The sequence below is a fragment of the Aulonocara sp. 'chitande type north' Nkhata Bay genome, linkage group LG18 (assembly GCF_057382095.1).
Source record: "Aulonocara sp. 'chitande type north' Nkhata Bay isolate Kocher_YH1m ecotype deep benthic linkage group LG18, A_spYH_male_GT1.1, whole genome shotgun sequence".
Classification (NCBI taxonomy): Eukaryota; Metazoa; Chordata; class Actinopteri; order Cichliformes; family Cichlidae; genus Aulonocara; species Aulonocara sp. 'chitande type north' Nkhata Bay.
In genome coordinates, this window is record NC_141361.1 from 28119 (window position 1) to 46123 (window position 18005).

Consider the following 18005-nt stretch of genomic DNA (forward strand, 5'->3'; position numbering starts at 1 on the left):
AAAGCTCTCACACCAAGCGCCACCCTGAACCAAACAAAAACTGGACTTTAAATAAAGTGTCACAGTGAAGCTGAGGTGAGGTCACAGCAGCTGTCAGAGCTATAAAGAGAAAAAGAGGCAACAGTTACAGTTACACTGATTATTACTTTCTTCTGACATCAGTGAAGAAATACGAAATCCTTCTGACTGGGCTTATATCACAGTTCTGCTCTGAGCACTTAAAGCACTTCACTATCAGCCTCTTTGAGCCGCTCACACATTCGTGCACGCTCTGTTTCTACATTATTACGTTTTCTAACAGTTAGTTGTTATGCTGATGGAGCAGCATAACAACTAACTGATGCTCAGTGTCCCGGAGCCGGGCATCCTACTTTCTTACCACCTACTTCCTGACCCACAGGAAGCTCACCCTAAACTTCAACGACCGCCATGTTGGGGACTGTCTGTCCTCACATTGTGGCTGTATGACCCAGAGTCCCCACAATGATGCAAATCCAGAACACCCTCACACACACACACACACCCTCTCATGGGAACTTTGCGCAGTCTAACAGGATTTCAGGCTCGGCTGAACATCAGCGAGAAATCATTTACAAGAGAGTCTGACTGTCATTCGATCGCCTGACACACACACACAGGTGTGCCCACTCAGCAGGTGAGCAGAGTTTAAAGTTTCAGTAAAAATTTGATTTTCTGTGAAAGTTTCACACCATTTATTTTTTCTGGGAAAGAATCATCAAAAGCAGCCAATCACAATCCAGCGATGAACTCAGCTGGCTGGCCCCCTCTACCTGCCTGGTGAGTGAAGCTGTTAGTGAGGCAGGGTTCTGCTGACAGCGAGCATGTTTACGAAGGAGAGCGGCGCGGTCTGCTAACCCTGACCCACTCGTGCTCCCACACACAGGTCATGTGACCCCCCCCACACCACACCACCCCCACCCCGACTCATGCAGAAGCTTTATTCTGCAGTTTTCTTCATGGACCACTGATAAAAGGTCACATTTTTATGTCACCTGTGTGAAAAGTTTATCCTACTGCACGTTTTACATGCAATTCTTCATACCGCCTGCAGGGGGTGCACTGCTCGAAAAAACAACACTTTTAGATGGACTTCAGTTTGAATTATTTTTACATTCCTCTAATCAAAGACAAGCATTAAAGGAAAAAGAACAAATCCTCTCTCTCTCGTGGATTGTAATGAGTCTGAATGTACGACACACACATCAGAATAAGAATCATTTATTGACCCCGAGGAAAAGAAAACCTGACCACAAACGGTCTGTGAACCACGTGTCCGAGAGAAACTCGACAAGAAGAAGTAACACACAAAGAAATTAGCGTTCTGTTGCTTCAGAGTCAAGTCACATTCAAAATGAGCTCTGACTGACTTTTGATGCCATCCAGGTCCACAGACGTCAACGTTTCGGACTCGTCGGCATCTGCAGCGCTCATCACGGTGCCGTTGCGATTGGACGAGATGGTGGTCGGATCACTGTGAAGGGGGAGGTGCCACAGGTTAACACTAATAAAGTGCAGGAAAACACGTTACCTGACAGGTGTGCCACTCACTCGCCATCAGTTTGACTGTAGGCCTCCTCCTCCTTTCCATGCTCTTCGTCCTGTTGGTCTTCATCTATGGTACTTGCATTGCTGGGGGCGGAGCCTCGCCTACACTCCTTCCTCCCCTCGGCAGTTTTCTTCCTCCTGCTGTCGGTGGGTGGTTTGGAAAGAGGGTGATGGACATGGAGGGAAGAGTGGCGGTGTTCTGCGACAGGAAGACAGTTTGGACTTTTAGGAGGAGATCAGAACACGAGAACCTGCTCAAGAACCTGAAATTCAACAGTCACATCTAGGGATGGGTATCGAAACCCGGTTCTTGTTGAGAACCGGTTCCCACTGTTTCAAGTCCTTGGAATTGTTTGCCATTTTTGCAAACGATTCCCTTATCGATTCCAGTCGCCCCGAATGACGTCACCACATTGCGGAGCGTCATTTACCTGGCGGGTAACATGGCGCCTAAACGGCTCAAACGCTCAAAAGTTTGGTTATACTTTATGAGAACGGATGACAACAGGGCAACTTGCAATACTTGCAAAGCAGATATTTCATTTAAGGGAGGAAACACTACGAATATGCAAAAGCATTTGCTCACAAAACACGCGATGACCTTAAATGAATGTCGTGTTTTTAATTCCGCTCCGGACTCGTGAATCTCAACCCAGCAGCAGCGGTAACGTTTGCACGTCCTCTCCCGTTAATGCGGCAGGTAAATAATCAACTAACAGTGCATATTATGTTAGCGCGATCTGCCTTATTACAAACCTGCCATTACTGTGCATTTAGTGACCATGATGAGAGAGACAGAGTCTGGCTCAGATGCTGGCAGTTCTCGCTGCAGTCTGCCGGCAGCGTCTCCTTTCAGGCAGGATAGACGAATGTCACCGAGCAGTGACTCAGTTTGTGGTCAAAGGCTTCCACCCGTTTGCCACAGCAGATGATTTTCAGTAAGTGAATGTGTTTAATTGTAGGCAGGGACATTACTGGATATTCTTGTGTAATTGCTACAGAATAATTTATGTTATACTTTGTTATTGCTACAGAAGAATATTTATTTTTTTATTTTACATTTACAATGTTTTTCCTGGGGACCCTGTGACACCCCATTGAAGAGCCGTAGGCTGTGGATCTCTTAAGATCTCACTGCTGGGTTTGTAAGGCCATGTTACTCCTAAATTTCTATCTTGTTCAAAGAGAAGATATAAAACAAAGTTCTAAGCTAATCGACCTTAGTGTTCTCCTTTTTAAAAAGAATCGATAAAGAATCGAATCGTTAAACAGAATCGAAAATGGAATCGGAATCGTGAAGATCTTATCAATACCCATCCCTAGTCACATCAGTTGGCTTCATCTCTGATGGTCTCCTAGCCTCCTAACGTCAGCCAACATTAACGTCATGCTGCACAAGCCCAGCTTTGGGCTTTCCAACAAGAGCTTTCCTTTCAAATGAATTCCCTTAAAGAGATTCTTTGTTGGCGATGTCACACTGACCTGATTTCACTACTGACTACAGAGATGTCTGTTTTTAACACGGAAACCTTTGTATTATTATTATGCACAGTCTGGGCAATGAGCTATCCAAAGCTTTTAACTCTTACAGGGATTAAATGTGTAGTTGAACTGTTCCTGGCTCTGGTTCTGTCCAGTTTGGATCACATTGGATGTATGTGGCACCTGGCATCCACATATGTGGACATCACATTTTGGGTTGTCTAGACCAAAATACAAAATTTTGCTCTACAAGGGCCTGATTTCCACTTACGAGGACATTATACCGCCTCTGTTCTATCGAAATTTAAAGCAAATATCCTCAAAAGTGGATCTCATTTCTCTCAGAAACAAAAATCAGGTAAAAAATCTGGTAATTCTTTGTTTTTACATTAATCAGGTCCCAAACAGCCCAAATGGCAAAGAGAATTTAAAAATGCATGCCATGAAAGAGTTCGGGTCTTAGGAGGTTAAAGCACAGGGTCAGAGGTCATCATAGCTTGGGGCTTGGACCTTAAGGGGTCAGTGAACTGGAAACCTGCGTCTAACACTGTAGTTAGTTGACACTGAGTTGTTTGCAGGCCTGCCAAGAGATTCAACCTTTCACCTGGGTCTGCTGCTGGGGCCTCCAAGGAGCCCCACCTAGGAGGTGTTCCTGGTCAGATACCCTAACCACATCAAATGGTTCCTTTAGATGCAGAGGAGTAGCAGCGGTATCCTAACCCCGACCCACCACCCCAAACGACCATGCACCTCACCCTATCTCTAATGGAGAGCCCAGCTACCTGAGAAAGTAACTCATTGCCACCACCTGTACCGGGGACCTCATTCGTTCCATCATTACCCACAGCTCGCAGCCATAGTTGAGGCACTGAGATCAGCTGGTAAATTGTCAGCTTCATTCTTAGCGCTCTCATCGCCATAACCGAACAGCACAGCAATCACATAAGTGATGATGATGATGCTACATCACGCTGTTTCTCAATCTCCCTTCACTCATGAACAAGATCCCAAAACTAGAACTCCTCGACCTGGGGCAGTAACTTGTTCCTCACTGTATTTGACCCTTTTCCGACTACAGACTATGGCCTCAAAGTTGGAGGACGGATTCTGATTCCAGCTTGTTCACACTCCCCAGTGCAAATTGGAAGTCATTGCTCAGAGCTGAAGAAACCAAAGCAGACATGAGATCCTGAGACCGCTGGTCCACAACCAGGATGAAAACTAACAGGTTCAACCTCTCCAGCACCCTGGTACGCTGGTTTTTATACGTAAAGAAAACTAAAGAAGTTGATATTATAGACACAGGGAACATGAAACACCTGGGACCTCCCAATTCTCAAACCTATTGACAGACAACAGGCCTTTACAACACCCCATAAAAGATACCTCAAAGAAACTTTACTGATACTTCAAAGTTTTAAGAAACTCTTGGTTAACCAAACTTTATTAAACCCTCTTAGAACCTATACGAGCGGTCCAAATCCTGGTTTTAAATCCTTTCAAAGGCGCATGGAGAAAATCCAAACGGGTCTTTCCGAGGTCTTTTGAACCCGGAGACATCTGGATGTCTTACCTTCGATGTCCTGTTCATCATAGACTCTGTGTTTCTCTGGCGGGCTGCGAGCTGCAGGACAAAGGATCTGCTGAAAGTCCTGAACATCAAAGGCCTTGTTTAGATCTTCCTCTTCTTCTTCATCAGCATGACAGTGTGGAGGAGGAGGAGGAGACTGAAGATAGAAAACACTAACTGGTGAATTAAATGTTGTGAGTCTTTCATGAACATAGCTGTTTCCAGCTGTTTTCAGATCTCGGTGCTTCCTCTGCACAGGCAACATTTCCTGTCTTTAACTTTGTTTTTAACGCAAACACACAACAACCACAAAATAAAAAGTAAAGGTGAAGGTTTCCAGCCAATCAGAACAGAGGTAGCTCACACTGACTGACACAACTGAACAAAAAGCCCAGACAGCAAACTCCCCCATAAGTGATCATTATCAGATCGATATTATTGATCGCTCATCGGTTTCTGTGGAAACTCACTGCAGACTGACTGAGGGTGTCACCAGGACTCGCTGAGCTCTGATGATGGCTCATGGCTCCCACAGGGGTCGCAGGTCACAGAGCTGGATATTCAGAAGCAGGTTGGGCAGCAGAACCTGGGGAGGGAGGTACACTGGAGGTCAAAGGTCAGGTTATTTGACGCTGTTCAGTAAATGTAAGAACTGAATCTGTTTACGAATCTGCTGATCCTGAATCTCAGAATGTGTTGAAACCTGAAATGTTTTGGCCCGTTAATCCTGCCGCTCTGAGCTGAAACGCTCTGATGTACAGAGTGTACGTCGAACACACCGTGAAACTTCAGCCTTGGTTTTTGGTCAACTTACACAATTTTAAAGGGTTAAAATTCAATTTTTAATTTCATGGAACCAAACATAAACTTAAACTAACACTCAGGACTGACTCTGCAGAAACCATGAAGCTTAATGTGAGCAGCTTCATGGGGGAACCTTGACGTCCATGTTCAGGCAGCTTGCTAATGTCCCAGCTCGCTTTAGGAGGGACGCCGGAGCTTAGAGCTTCCTGTAGGGGCTCATCAGACCTGCACGAAATCGTGAAATTGTGGTTTCTGCACAGACGCATGAGAGCTGAGGTTTCTATTCAAGAGACGGCAGACATCTCTGCAGCTGAGTTCTCCAAACCAGCACAGGGAAACATCCAGATGGATCATCAGGCCAGAGCTGAGTTTGAGCTTAGGCTTACAACTTAGGAGATGAATTTTTTAAAAATATTTGATTCCTTTAAATCAAATATGTTTGCATTTAAAAAATCAGGTCAGAAGATAACTAAAATAATTCAAGAATCTATTATTTATGTGTACTAATTATAAATACATAGTAGTCCTGATATAATCACATGACTACTAATAAAACTCTTGTAATTAACGCATCTTGGACCTCTGTCTGTGAGCAGACAGTTCAGATCAAAATAAAACTCTCACGACATGCAAAAGGTCAGAGGTCTTTAATGATGCGACTGCGAGGGTCAGAGTGAGGGAGCAGGCGAGCTTCAGAAAAAGTCCTACGACTGTCCGTTCCAGCTGGTTCCTCGCCCTGACCCATGGTCGATGTTCCTCCTGCTTTAAAAGCCTTTGGAATGAAAGACTGTTTGACAGCCTGTTCTCATGTATGTGACCTCTTGTTTTAGCTCCACCCCCTCAGAGGCTTTAGCTTTCCTCATGGTTAAATAAGCCTAACACTGACTCACTGCTCCACTGTGTGGCACAGTGCAGAATTACACAAACACCTGTAAAACTTCAGGTGAGCTCTCTTCAGTGAAACAGGTAAACCGAGTATTCAGATCCTCATGATGCTTTAATTCACTGTCAGACATTTTTGAACAATTTTAATCAGAAATTTACAAAGAAAAAACATCTTTAATGCTTCCTGTAACCTGCAGAGTGATTCTTGTCTTACGTGATTATAAATGTACTGCATCTGTCCAGCGTGCTCACAGGCACACTGGTGCAGTGAGGAGAACAGGAAGCTTTTTCAAATAGATTTGACTGTAGTTTTGCACCTCTGTGTGATTTTCAGCAGGGCCGACAGGTGTGCTGCTGCAGGTACAGACAGTCGGGTTTATTAACTCGAAAACGTTTCAGGATCTCTGTGCAGGAAGGAGAAACGTGCCACAGCTCACACAGGAACCTGCTGTTTCCCACAGTCAGCTCGGCTAAAAGTTCAATTTTCATTTTAGAAGCAGGAATAAAAGCAGGTTTGAATAATGACATCATTAATTGTGATTTAAGTCTCGGTGCAGTTTCTCAAACTCAGAGCAGGAGCAAAAGCACGGTTTAAACTGATCTGGGCTCAGTGTCACTGCCACCGAGTGTGTGTGTGTGTGTGTGTGTGAGTGAGAGTGTGTGAGCAGGAAGAGAGTTGGAGCCTACCTCAGCGTCCTTGCAGCTCTGAAAGAGAGAAATTATAATGCAAAGTCTGAAACCAACAGGAAAAGAATGGGTGGGGGGGAGGGGGGCAAATGGGGGAGGGTATGGAGGGGTGGGGAGGTGGTGGTGGGGGGGAGAAGAAAGAAGGTTGAAAGGAGGAGAGGAGGCAGAGAGAGGGAGCAGAGAGGAGACGGACACGCTGCAAATGAGGCGCTCCAAACTCTCCACAGAAACCTGATCAGCTGAAGGTCACCATGGCAACCGCACTGTCACTCAGTGCTTGTCCCGCCTCCGTCTGCACACACACACACACACACAGCTGCAGATTGTCCGATGCTGTCTCTGATGACATCACACAGACAGGTAACTCCCACCTGATTCTGTCCAACCAGCACACAAAGCAGGTGACGGAGCATTTCTATTGGTCAGTGTGATCATCTGCACACGACAGCCTGAAACTCTCTGACTGATTTCTGCTGTCTGACGAACACAAAAGCAACACTAGGACCTGATCTGCAGAGACCTGAGGACAGGGCCGCCATTCAGAGTCCGGCCTGATGGTGCCTCACTGCTCTAGACTGTATATAAAAGATGGACACAACCCCTGTGATGTCACAGAGCCGGGAGTGGGCTGGAGCCAAGCTTCTGTCTCACTTTCATAGCAAACATCCTGAAGGTGGGCCTGATAAAGATGAAGATGATGAAGTCAGAAAGTCAACTTTTATTTATACACCACAAAGTGCATCACAGCAAAACAATAAATGTAAAAGATGAGTTTTCAGTCGTTTCTTAAAGAGACTGACGAGTCCACTCGGAGCTCCAGAGTCATTGAGGTGAAAGCCCGTTCAGCCTCGTATACGGTCAGCAGGACCTCGGGGACCTGCTGGGGACGTATGGCTGCAAAAGGTCAGTGATGTAAGCTGCTGTTTGTCGGTACAGAGCTCTAACAGTCAGAACCAGCCGCATCAGCGACGCCGTCCGTGAGAGTAAGATCTGTTCTCACAGCAGCGTCGTGAACAACCTGCAGATGCTCCGGCGAGTTTCTGCTTGCACCAGTGAACACTGACTCACAATAATCCAAACGTGATGAAATAAATGCACAAACAACGATTTCCAGTTCACAGCACGACACAATGGTACAATCTGCCTTAAATGATAAAACAAGAGTGACCACAGATCTAACATCCACAGTGGGAGTCACGAGTTACCCAAGTAAGTGATTAATGGGCTTTCACTACGCTGGGCACAGACAAGGACCTGTGCTTTATCTGCATCAGGCTGGAGAAGGTCATCCAAGGTTTAATGGAGTCTAAGAAGCTGTTTCAGCATCTGCAGCTTTTAAAAGACTTAAAAATACTAGTCTTAGCCTAAAAGAGATATAGAAGGGCAGACCATCTGCACAGTGGTGATAGCACACGCCCTTAAAGGTGCTCACAATGTACTGAAGTGGGAGCAGTTGGAATAGAAACAATAAGGGCCCAATACACAACCTTGATGATGATGGTGAAAGTGTTTTTCAAGAAAGTAAAGTCATCAAGAAGTCACACAGATTTGTCTGATGGAGGCTGTAACGGGGGTGGGGCTGGGTGGAGCTACAGGATGCTACGGTCTCTCTGACAACCACACTGAGACCGCCACGGTCACGGGGAGAAGACGCCGTTTCATCGCCGTACATGACTCAATTTAATAAAAATAAACTTGTGGTTTGATTGGACGAAGCTGCTGAGTGACTTACTTAAAACTGATCTTCCAGCTGGTCTAAACATTAAGGAAACGAGGCTCAATGCTTCTGCTAGCCTAGGATACACTGGAGAAAACGCAGCTCGGACTCAAGGTCAGGCTGTTGCTTTCCTGCCTCTTTTGAAAGTGTAAAAGTAAAAAGTAGTCAGAAGTAAAGTACAGATACCTGAAAAGTCTACTTAAGTACAATACTAAGTACAATAACAAAATATTTGTACCTCATTACTGCCCACCTCTGGAAACCACCGAGCAAAGGTCTGAGGATTAAGACTCAGGTGGAGCTGCAGCATTACAAACTGTACCACGTGCAGAACAACACAAACCTTATTTACCTTCAGATCACCGTGCCAGTTACCATGGTTACTGTGGCACGCTGGTAAATGCCCGGTGGCTTCTTAGTTTCATTCAGGCATTAATCGGACACACTGAGCGTTTTATTAGCTCCAGACTGAGCAGAGAGACGTCGCTCGCCGTGTGCGCACTGCTGAGAAACAGAAGCTGAGTTCACTTCATTTCTGCTGTTTCATGGAAACAGTTACTGAGGACCAATAAGTGGGCTTGCCTCTGAACGCTCAGCGTGACACTGATGAAGAGTTTTGGGACACAAGTTTTAGTAATATCATCATTTTAGCAGTATTGCAGAAAATGTTCCTCCTCCTTTAAAACACCAGAAAGATATGCTTTACAGACTGTTATCGTTTCTATGACCTCCATAAAACAAGAACACACACTGTGGTGAAGCTAGACCAGCCTTTTGTAGTTCGTCTTCTGCACATTGTAGTTTCAACACGCCAGACTTCCTGTTAAAAAGACACTAGTGTAAGGTTGTTCCAGTTCTAAGTGCACGCCTCTTCCCTTTTCCTGAGTCCTCAGCAGTTCTCCTTCTCACCTTTGACCTCAGTGACGTTTTCATCGAGGTCAAGGAAGAGCGTCAGGAATAGGAGACATGAGGGACTTCTGGAATGGGTCTTGGGTCTGCAGTGCAGCTGTACTCTGGTATCTGACTAAATACTGTGTTCTCTTGTTTGTTTTGCTTACTTATAGGCACTACTTACTCTTTATTTATTGAAGTACAAACTTTTGTCACGTTAACATGTCATTTTCAACAGAGATGTGGCCGAGATAAGACAAACAGGAAGGTTAGATTCAAAGGCGAGGAGATATTGTGTCTCATATTGTGTTTGTTCATAAACCTGCTGCTAATCAAACTGGGGCAGACTGACTGTGTTATTTAAAGGCTGCATGAGAATCCTCTGCAGGATGAACAGACGAGTTTGCTGCACTGTGATGGGTTTACAGTAGAGTGTGTGACTTGATGTTCGCTCGTGGTAGAATATCACTTCCTGTTCCTGCTCAAACACAGCGGTGTTTCTGAGTAGCTTATCTGCTTAGCAATTTAATTAAAAAACTTTTAAATACATTATTTTTTCATAGTATAATCTTCACGTGCTTCATCCGAAGCACACTTTCTGTGTACTCACTACCTAATTTATAGCCAAAGTATTCACTCACTGTCTCTGTACTGTTTCGCTAGCTTAGCTTAGCTCGTAGCCGACTCGTTAGCACCATGGCTACTTCACCTGTCCCTCCTGCACTTTCTTGCTCATTGTGTCAGATGTTTAGTTACTCCTCGGCCTCCTTTAGTTACTCTGGTAATTGGTGATTCTGTTCTCAGACATGTGAAGCTAGAGACACCGGCAACCATAGTCAATTGTCTTCCAGGGGCCAGAGCAGGCGACATTGAAGGAAATTTAAAACTGCTGGCTAAGGGTAAACGTAAATTTAGTAAGATCATAATTCACGTCTGCACTAATGACACCCGGTGACGCCAATCGGAGGTCACTAAAATCAATATTGAATCGGTGTGCAACTTTGCCAAAACAATGTCGGACTCTGTAGTTTTCTCTGGTCCCCTCCCCAATCAGACCAGGAGTGACATGTTTAGCTGCATGTTCTCCTTAAATTGCTGGCTGTCTGAGTGGTGTCCCAGAAACGATGTGGGCTTCATAGATAATTGGCAAACCTTCTGGAGGAAACCTGGTCTTGTTAGGAGAGATGGCATCCATCCCACTTTGGATGGAGCAGCTCTCATTTCTAGAAATATGGACAAATTTATTAAACCCCCCAAAATATGAGTATCCAGAGTTGGGACCAGGAAGCAGAGCTGCAGTCTTACACGCCTCTCTGCAGCTTCTCTCCTCCTGCTACCCCCCCAAAAACCCATCTCCATAGAGACCGTGTCAGCTCCCAAACAGACAAAAAACAAACTAAAAACCAGCAACAAACAACTTAAACATAAACAGTCACAAAGAAAGAACAATACAGTATCCACATCTGAACCAAAGAGTAAAACAGTGAAATGTGGATTATTAAATATTAGGTCTCTCTCCTCCAAGTCTCTGTTAGTACATGACTTAATAATTGATCAAATTGATTTACTCTGCCTTACAGAAACCTGGTTGCAGCAGGATGATTATGTTAGTTTAAATGAATCAACACCCCCGAGTCATTCTAACTACCAGAAACCTCGAAGCACAGGCCGAGGGGGAGGTGTGGCAGCAATTTTTCACACCAGCCTATTAATTAATGAAAGACCAAGACAGACTTTTAATTCATTTGAAAGCCTGATGCTTAGCCTCGTCCACCCCAGCTGTGAAACTCAGAAACCAGTCTTACTTGTTATCATCTATCGTCCACCTGGGCCTTACACAGAGTTTCTGTCTGATTTCTCAGACTTTATATCTAATTTAGTTCTGAGCTCAGATAAAATAATTATTGTGGGTGATTTTAACATCCATGTAGATGCTAAAAATGACAGCCTCAACATGGCATTTAATATTAGACTCAATTGGCTTCTCTCAAAATGTAAAAGAACCCACCCACCACTTTAATCACACTCTAGATCTTGTGTTAACATATGGCATCGAACCTGAACATTTAACAGTGTTTCCTGAAAACCCTCTCCTGTCTGATCATTTCCTGATAACATTTACATTTACAATAATTGATTACACAGCAGTGGAGAGTAGACTTTATCACAGTAGATGTCTTTCTGAAAGCGCTGTAACTAAGTCCATCCATCCATTCGCTTCCGCTTATCCTTTTCAGGGTCGCGGGGGGCGCTGGAGCCTATCCCAGCTGTCATAGGGCGAGAGGCGGGGTACACCCTGGACAGGTCGCAAGTCTGTCGCAGGGCTAACACACAGGGACAAACAACCATTCACACTCACATTCACTCGCACATTCACACCTAGTGGCAATTTGGATTAACCAATTAACCTATCCCCACAAGCTGCATGTCTTTGGACGGTGGGAGGAAGCCGGAGTACCCGGAGAGAACCCACGCAAACACGGGGAGAACATGCAAACTCCACACAGAAAGACCCCGGCCTGATGGTGGAATTGAACTCAGGACCTTCTTGCTGTGCGGCAACAGTGCTAACCACCGTGCCACCGTGCTGCTTACTAAGTTTAAGAATATAATCCACCCACTGTTATCATCTTCAATGCCCTGTACCAACACAGAGCAGAGCAGCTATCTGAACGCTACCCCAACAGAGGTCGATTATCTTGTTAATAATTTTACCTCCTCACTACGTACGACTCTGGATACTGTAGCTCCTGTGAAAACTAAGGCCTCAAATCAGAAGTACCTGACTCCGTGGTATAATTCTCAAACACGTAGCCTAAAGCAGATGACTCGTAATCTGGAGAGGAAATGGCGTGTCACAAATTTAGAGGATCCTCATTTAGCCTGGAGAAATAGTTTGCTGCTTTATAAGAAAGCCCTCCACAAGGCCAGAACATCTTACTATTCATCACTGATTGAAGAAAATAAGAACAACCCCAGGTTTCTCTTCAGCACTGTAGCCAGGCTGACAAACAGTCAGAGCTCTTTTGAGCCAATCATCCCTTTAACGTTAACTAGTAATGACTTCATGAACTTCTTCACAAATAACATTTTATCATTAGAGAAAAAATTACCAATGATCATCCCACAGATGTAATATTATCTACAGCTACTCTTAGTACCATTGACGTTAAGTTAGACTCTTTTTCTCTAATTGATCTTTCTGAGTTAACTTCAATAATTACTTCCTCCAAACCATCAACGTGTCTTTTAGACCCCATTCCTACAAAACTGCTCAAAGAAGTCCTGCCATTAATTAATGCTTCGATCTTAAATATGATCAACCTATCTCTAATGATCGGCTATGTACCACAGGCCTTCAAGCTGGCTGTAGTTAAACCTTTACTCAAAAAGCATCTCTAGACCCAGCAGTCTTAGCTAATTATAGGCCAATCTCCAACCTTCCTTTCATATCAAACATCCTTGAAAGAGTAGTTGTCAAACAGCTAACAGATCATCTGCAGAGGTTTATTTGAAGAGTTTCAGTCAGGTTTCAGAGCTCAGCACAGCACAGAAACAGCTTTAGTGAAGGTTACAAATGATCTTCTTATGGCCTCTGACAGTGGACTCATCTCTGTGCTTGTCCCTTAGACCTCAGTGCAGCGTTCGATACTGTCGACCATAATATCCTATTAGAGCGATTAGAACATGCTGTAGGTATTACAGGTACTGCGCTGCAGTGGTTTGTATCATATCTATCTAATAGACTCCAGTTTGTGCATGTAAATGGAGAGTCCTCTTCACACACTGAGGTTAATTATGGAGTTCCACAGGGTTCAGTGCTAGGACCAATTCTGTTTACATTATACGTGCTTCCCTTAGGCAGCATCATTAGAAGACATAGCATACATTTTCACTGCTATGCTGATGACACCCAGCTCTATCTGTCCATGAAGCCAGATAACACACACCAATGAGTTAAACTGCAGGAATGTCTTAAAGACATAAAGACCTGGATGGCCGCTAACTTTCTGCTTCTTAATTCAGATCAAACTGAGGTTATTGTACTCGGCCCTGAAAATCTTAGAAATATGGTATCTAAGCAGATTCTTACTCTGGATGGCATTACCTTGGCCTCCAGTAACACTGTGAGGAACCTTGGAGTCATTTTTGACCAGGACATGTCCTTCAATGCACATATTAAACAAATATGTAAGACTGCGTTCTTCCATTTGTGCAACATCTCTAAAGTTAGAAATATCCTGTCTCAGAGTGACGCTGAAAAACTAGTTCATGCATTTATTACTTCCAGGCTGGACGACTGTAATTCATTATTATCAGGATGTCCAAAAAACTCCCTGAAAAGCCTTCAGCTGATCCAAAATGCTGCAGCAAGAGTCCTGACAGGGACTAGAAAGAGAGAGCAGATTTCTCCTGTTTTGGCTTCCTGTTAAATCCAGAATTCAAAATCCTGCTCCTCACATACAAGGTCTTAAATAATCAGGCCCCATCTTATCTTAATGACCTTGTAGTACCATATCACCCTATTAGAGCACTTCGCTCTCGCTCTGCAGGCCTACTTGTTGTTCCTAGAGTATTTAAAAGTAGAATGGGAGGCAGAGCCTTCAGTTTTCAGGCCCCTCTTCTGTGGAACCAGCTTCCAGTTTGGATTCAGGAGACAGACACTATCTCTACTTTCAAGATTAGGCTTCAAACTTTCCTTTTTGCTAAAGCATATAGTTAGGGCTGGACCAGGTGACCCTGAATCCTCCCTTAGTTATGCTGCAATAGACGTAGGCTGCCGGGGGATTCCCATGATGCACTGAGTTTTTCCTTTCCAGTCACCTTTCTCACTCACTATGTGTTAACAGACCTCTCTGCATTGAATCATATCTGTTATTAACCTCTGTCTCTCTTCCACCCCAACCGGTCGCAGAAGATGGCCCCGCCCCTCCCTGAGCCTGGTTCTGTCGGAGGTTTCTTCCTGTTAAAAGGGAGTTTTTCCTTCCCACTGTCGCCAAAGTGCTGCTCATAGGGGGTCATATGATTGTTGGGTTTTTCTCTGTATCTATGAAGCACCTTGAGGCGACTTATGTTGTGATTTGGCGCTATATAAATAAATATAAATAAAATTGAATTGAATTGAATTGATTACTGCACAGTGGCTGTGGGTTCATGCTCACAGTTAGCTTAGATCAAGTGTAGCACAGATTCATTCACTGACTTCCACCGTCACACCAGCCGCAAACCGTCTACTGGTCCAACTGGTTTACACCGCAGCCCACAGACAGCCCACTGTGATCTTGGGTGGTTGGACTGGTGAAACTTCAGAGTAAAGAAGTCCCATATTTAAGTGTTTTTCTACATGATGAAGAAAAAGCTGCTGTCAGCACAACTCTTTAAACTGTGAGAAATAACATTAGAGAAGAAGTTGTGCTAGCTCACTGCAGAGGTTTTTAACTGCAGTCATAAAAAACTGATTTCTATAGCAGAAAACAAAAAAACTTGAATGTTCGTGTTCCTCACAAAGTTACAGAGGTTTGATTACAGACACAGCTGAGCGGTCATTGAGGTTTACATGTGTTCAGTACTGTAGAGCAGAAATGGGGCTGTGACGTCAGAGGCCGACACACTGAACACAGCAGCAGACTGGTTCATGACGATAGCAGAGCTTTGATGGTAAACTGGTGTGTGAGCACACTGAGAGAGCTGTGCAGGAAGTCAGAGGGGATGAATGAGGATGTTTGAAGCGTACTTTGGATCTTCTTTGGCTGCTGGTTCAGTCAGTTTAGCGCAGAGTGATGAAACCTAGACTGCGAGTTGTCCCTGATGGTCCTGTCCTGCACGTGGAGAATCACCTGCTCTGTGGTCGTTGCTGTTTTAGTTTTTTGCTGCTCATTAAAATGGTTTGATGAGCTTTAGGCTGACAGTCTGACGTCTCCTACATCACATTAAACTACATGTTTTCCCTCTTGCCCCAGTATCGGGGGCACTGGGGTTCAAACGATCAAAATGCATTGTGGGAGATGTAGTTTACTGTCAGCGTGCGTGTTCAGGCAGCATACGGTAAACTCTTGAGTTTGACACGTGTGGTGTAGAGGATGGAAATCAAGCAGCTGTGAAACATCTGCTTCCATCCAGGTGGAGGTGTGTAAATGCACAGAGCAGCAGGTCAGCTGACCACAGCCTTTCTTATTCCCACTGAGCCTCTGCACACATGCGAGTCCACCGTCACTCTGACTGCACAAGTAAAAACAATCAAACTAAAATGTTATTATTTCACTAGCTGGTCCTCATTTTAGGTTTGACAGCGTTTTAGTAAGTAAAGGTGAATGTTTGGACATGAACTGAGCTGCGGTTTGGGGAAGACCTCGATGGGGACTGGCGACGGTTCCCGGGCCTGGCAGATCCCCGTGTGCTAAATAGGAGTGAAGAAGTTAAAGAATTGAGAACAAGGAGGGAGGGGCACGTAAACGAGAATGAACAGCTTGCAGAACTGGGGGAACCTCTATAGATGACAACTGGAAGGAGCGTGTTTGAAGGCGTGGCCCTGCTCCTGAAATTCCGATACGTAATCTCCAATACATGAATATAGCACACGGATCACGCGGCTCACACGGTCCCCACGGATCACGCGGTCCACACGGATCACACGGTCCACACGGTCCACATGAAGTAGCGGTTTTAGACGGGCGACACGGGCAGTTGCCCGGGGCAGCATCACGGGTATTGGCAAAAAAAAAAAAAAAAAAAAATTGCTGGTACTCATGCTGCCCGACGTCATGCCAGCGCATAGTGGGAATGTCACAGGCACCGATCGGTTTTCTATCGCCCATTTGCTGGGAGTAAGGGCGCCCCCCCGTTTGCGAGGTGCGCCCGCTGCTGGCGGCACAGGGAAGAGAGGGCGGGGCGGCGGGGGAGTCTCTGGCTGGAGCAGCATCTAATAACCAACTCGCAAAATCAAACAAAATAAAAACAAAGCAACAAACACGAAAACACCAGACATCTCCTCTACAGACAGTCCAGCATATAGAGACGAGACGACGAGGCTCCAGCTACAGTAGTGCAAGTAAACAAACAATATATATAAGAAAATAAATATACACTTTAGGACTCGGGGTAAAGGATCAATAACAATTTATAATTTAAAATTTACAGTTTGATGATTTAAAGTCTCACACACAACCTGCCGAAAGGGGAGGGGCCTGCTGCTTCCAAATAGAGCGTATTTCATTCATAATGATGTAAATCCAAGCTCATTATGGATTCATGATCTGAATCCTGGGTTGTGACAAAGTGAATCTGTGAACTAAGGTGTAGGTCTGTTAGATCATGTTGTGGTGATCCTCGAGTTGAGGGATTTGTGTTCATACTGGAGTGCAAAATTAAAACCAATGGAAGATGGACAAGAAAAGTTCAAAGCCATCAGGTGCTCAGTTTAGAAAAAAGAGAAAAGAAGAGGAGGCGAAACGAGCAAAGATGCAGGTAAGCAGATGTGTGATTGGATAATGGCAGGTCATCCTGAAACTATCAGAATACTTTATTAATCCCTAAGGAAATTATGTGGGTTACAGTTGCTCCAAGAAGAAATGGTAAAAATATTAACAGTAACAGACTAAACTCCAAACAATACATTATGTTACAGATTTTAATATTAATCAGTCATTGTTAATTGTTGATTTGTCCTGTTCTCATTGTATGATGAATTATGATGGCCGTTTGGTAGCTGTTTGCATACAATGCATACTCTCTCTCTTCGTGTGTGTGTGTGTGTGTGTGTGTGTGTGTGTGTGTGTGTGTGTACAACAGCTTTATGTTAATGTACAATCCTTAATATGCCGATGCGTCAGATGTCGGCTTTCTCAACTGACGGCACAGACGTGGACACGCTGTCGGGGCTGAAAGCCGACGGCTCACTGATGCTGATGCGTCCTATGTGTTTACGTCTTTTTTTTTGGGGGGGGGGGGGGGGGGGGTATTCTGAAGCTGCAGGTTTCATCTCTCTCCAACCAAATCTGACTGAACCAACAGCAAAGCAAGATCCAAACAACGCTTCACATTTCACTTCACATAACCATCGTCATGAATTCATTCTGACTTTTGCTGTTTCTCTTCCAGCACGATGAATGGTAAATGGCCTGTATTTATATAGCGCTTTACTAGTCCCTAAGGACCCCAAAGCGCTTTACATATCCAGTCATCCACCCATTCACACACACATTCACACACTGGTGATGGCAGCTACATTGTAGCCACAGCCCAGCACGATGAAATCCCACTTCCTGCAGCAGGAGCATCTAAAAATCTCTGTTTTCTGCAATATTCACTTGATCATTACCCACCAGTCTACTTTCAGCCACTGTTTGTTTTTGTTTTTTTAATTTAACTGCCTTCCAACAAGAAAGTCTCGTTTCTGCTGTTTAA

The 18005-nt window shown here is 44.6% G+C and overlaps 1 protein-coding gene across 4 annotated transcripts in view; it reads right to left on the reverse strand.

The window, feature by feature from the left end:
- slc4a2a (solute carrier family 4 member 2a) overlaps positions 1-18005 on the reverse strand; it is a 34640-nt gene that overhangs the window by 14954 nt on the left and 1681 nt on the right. Inside the window, exons 1-5 of one of the 4 annotated variants that reach the window (XM_086273614.1) lie at positions 8950-10574; positions 5089-5204; positions 4622-4775; positions 1570-1765; positions 1389-1492 (exon numbers count right to left, since the gene is read on the reverse strand). In XM_086273614.1, coding sequence (XP_086129740.1) covers positions 1389-1492; positions 1570-1765; positions 4622-4775; positions 5089-5142 — 508 coding nt within the window. In that variant the 5' untranslated portion in view covers positions 5143-5204; positions 8950-10574. Of the gene's footprint in view, positions 1-1388; positions 1493-1569; positions 1766-4621; positions 4776-5088; positions 6965-6994; positions 7072-8949; positions 10575-18005 lie in introns of those variants that run through there. The other 3 variants (XM_086273612.1, XR_015126257.1, XM_086273613.1) reach the window with 3 other exon arrangements.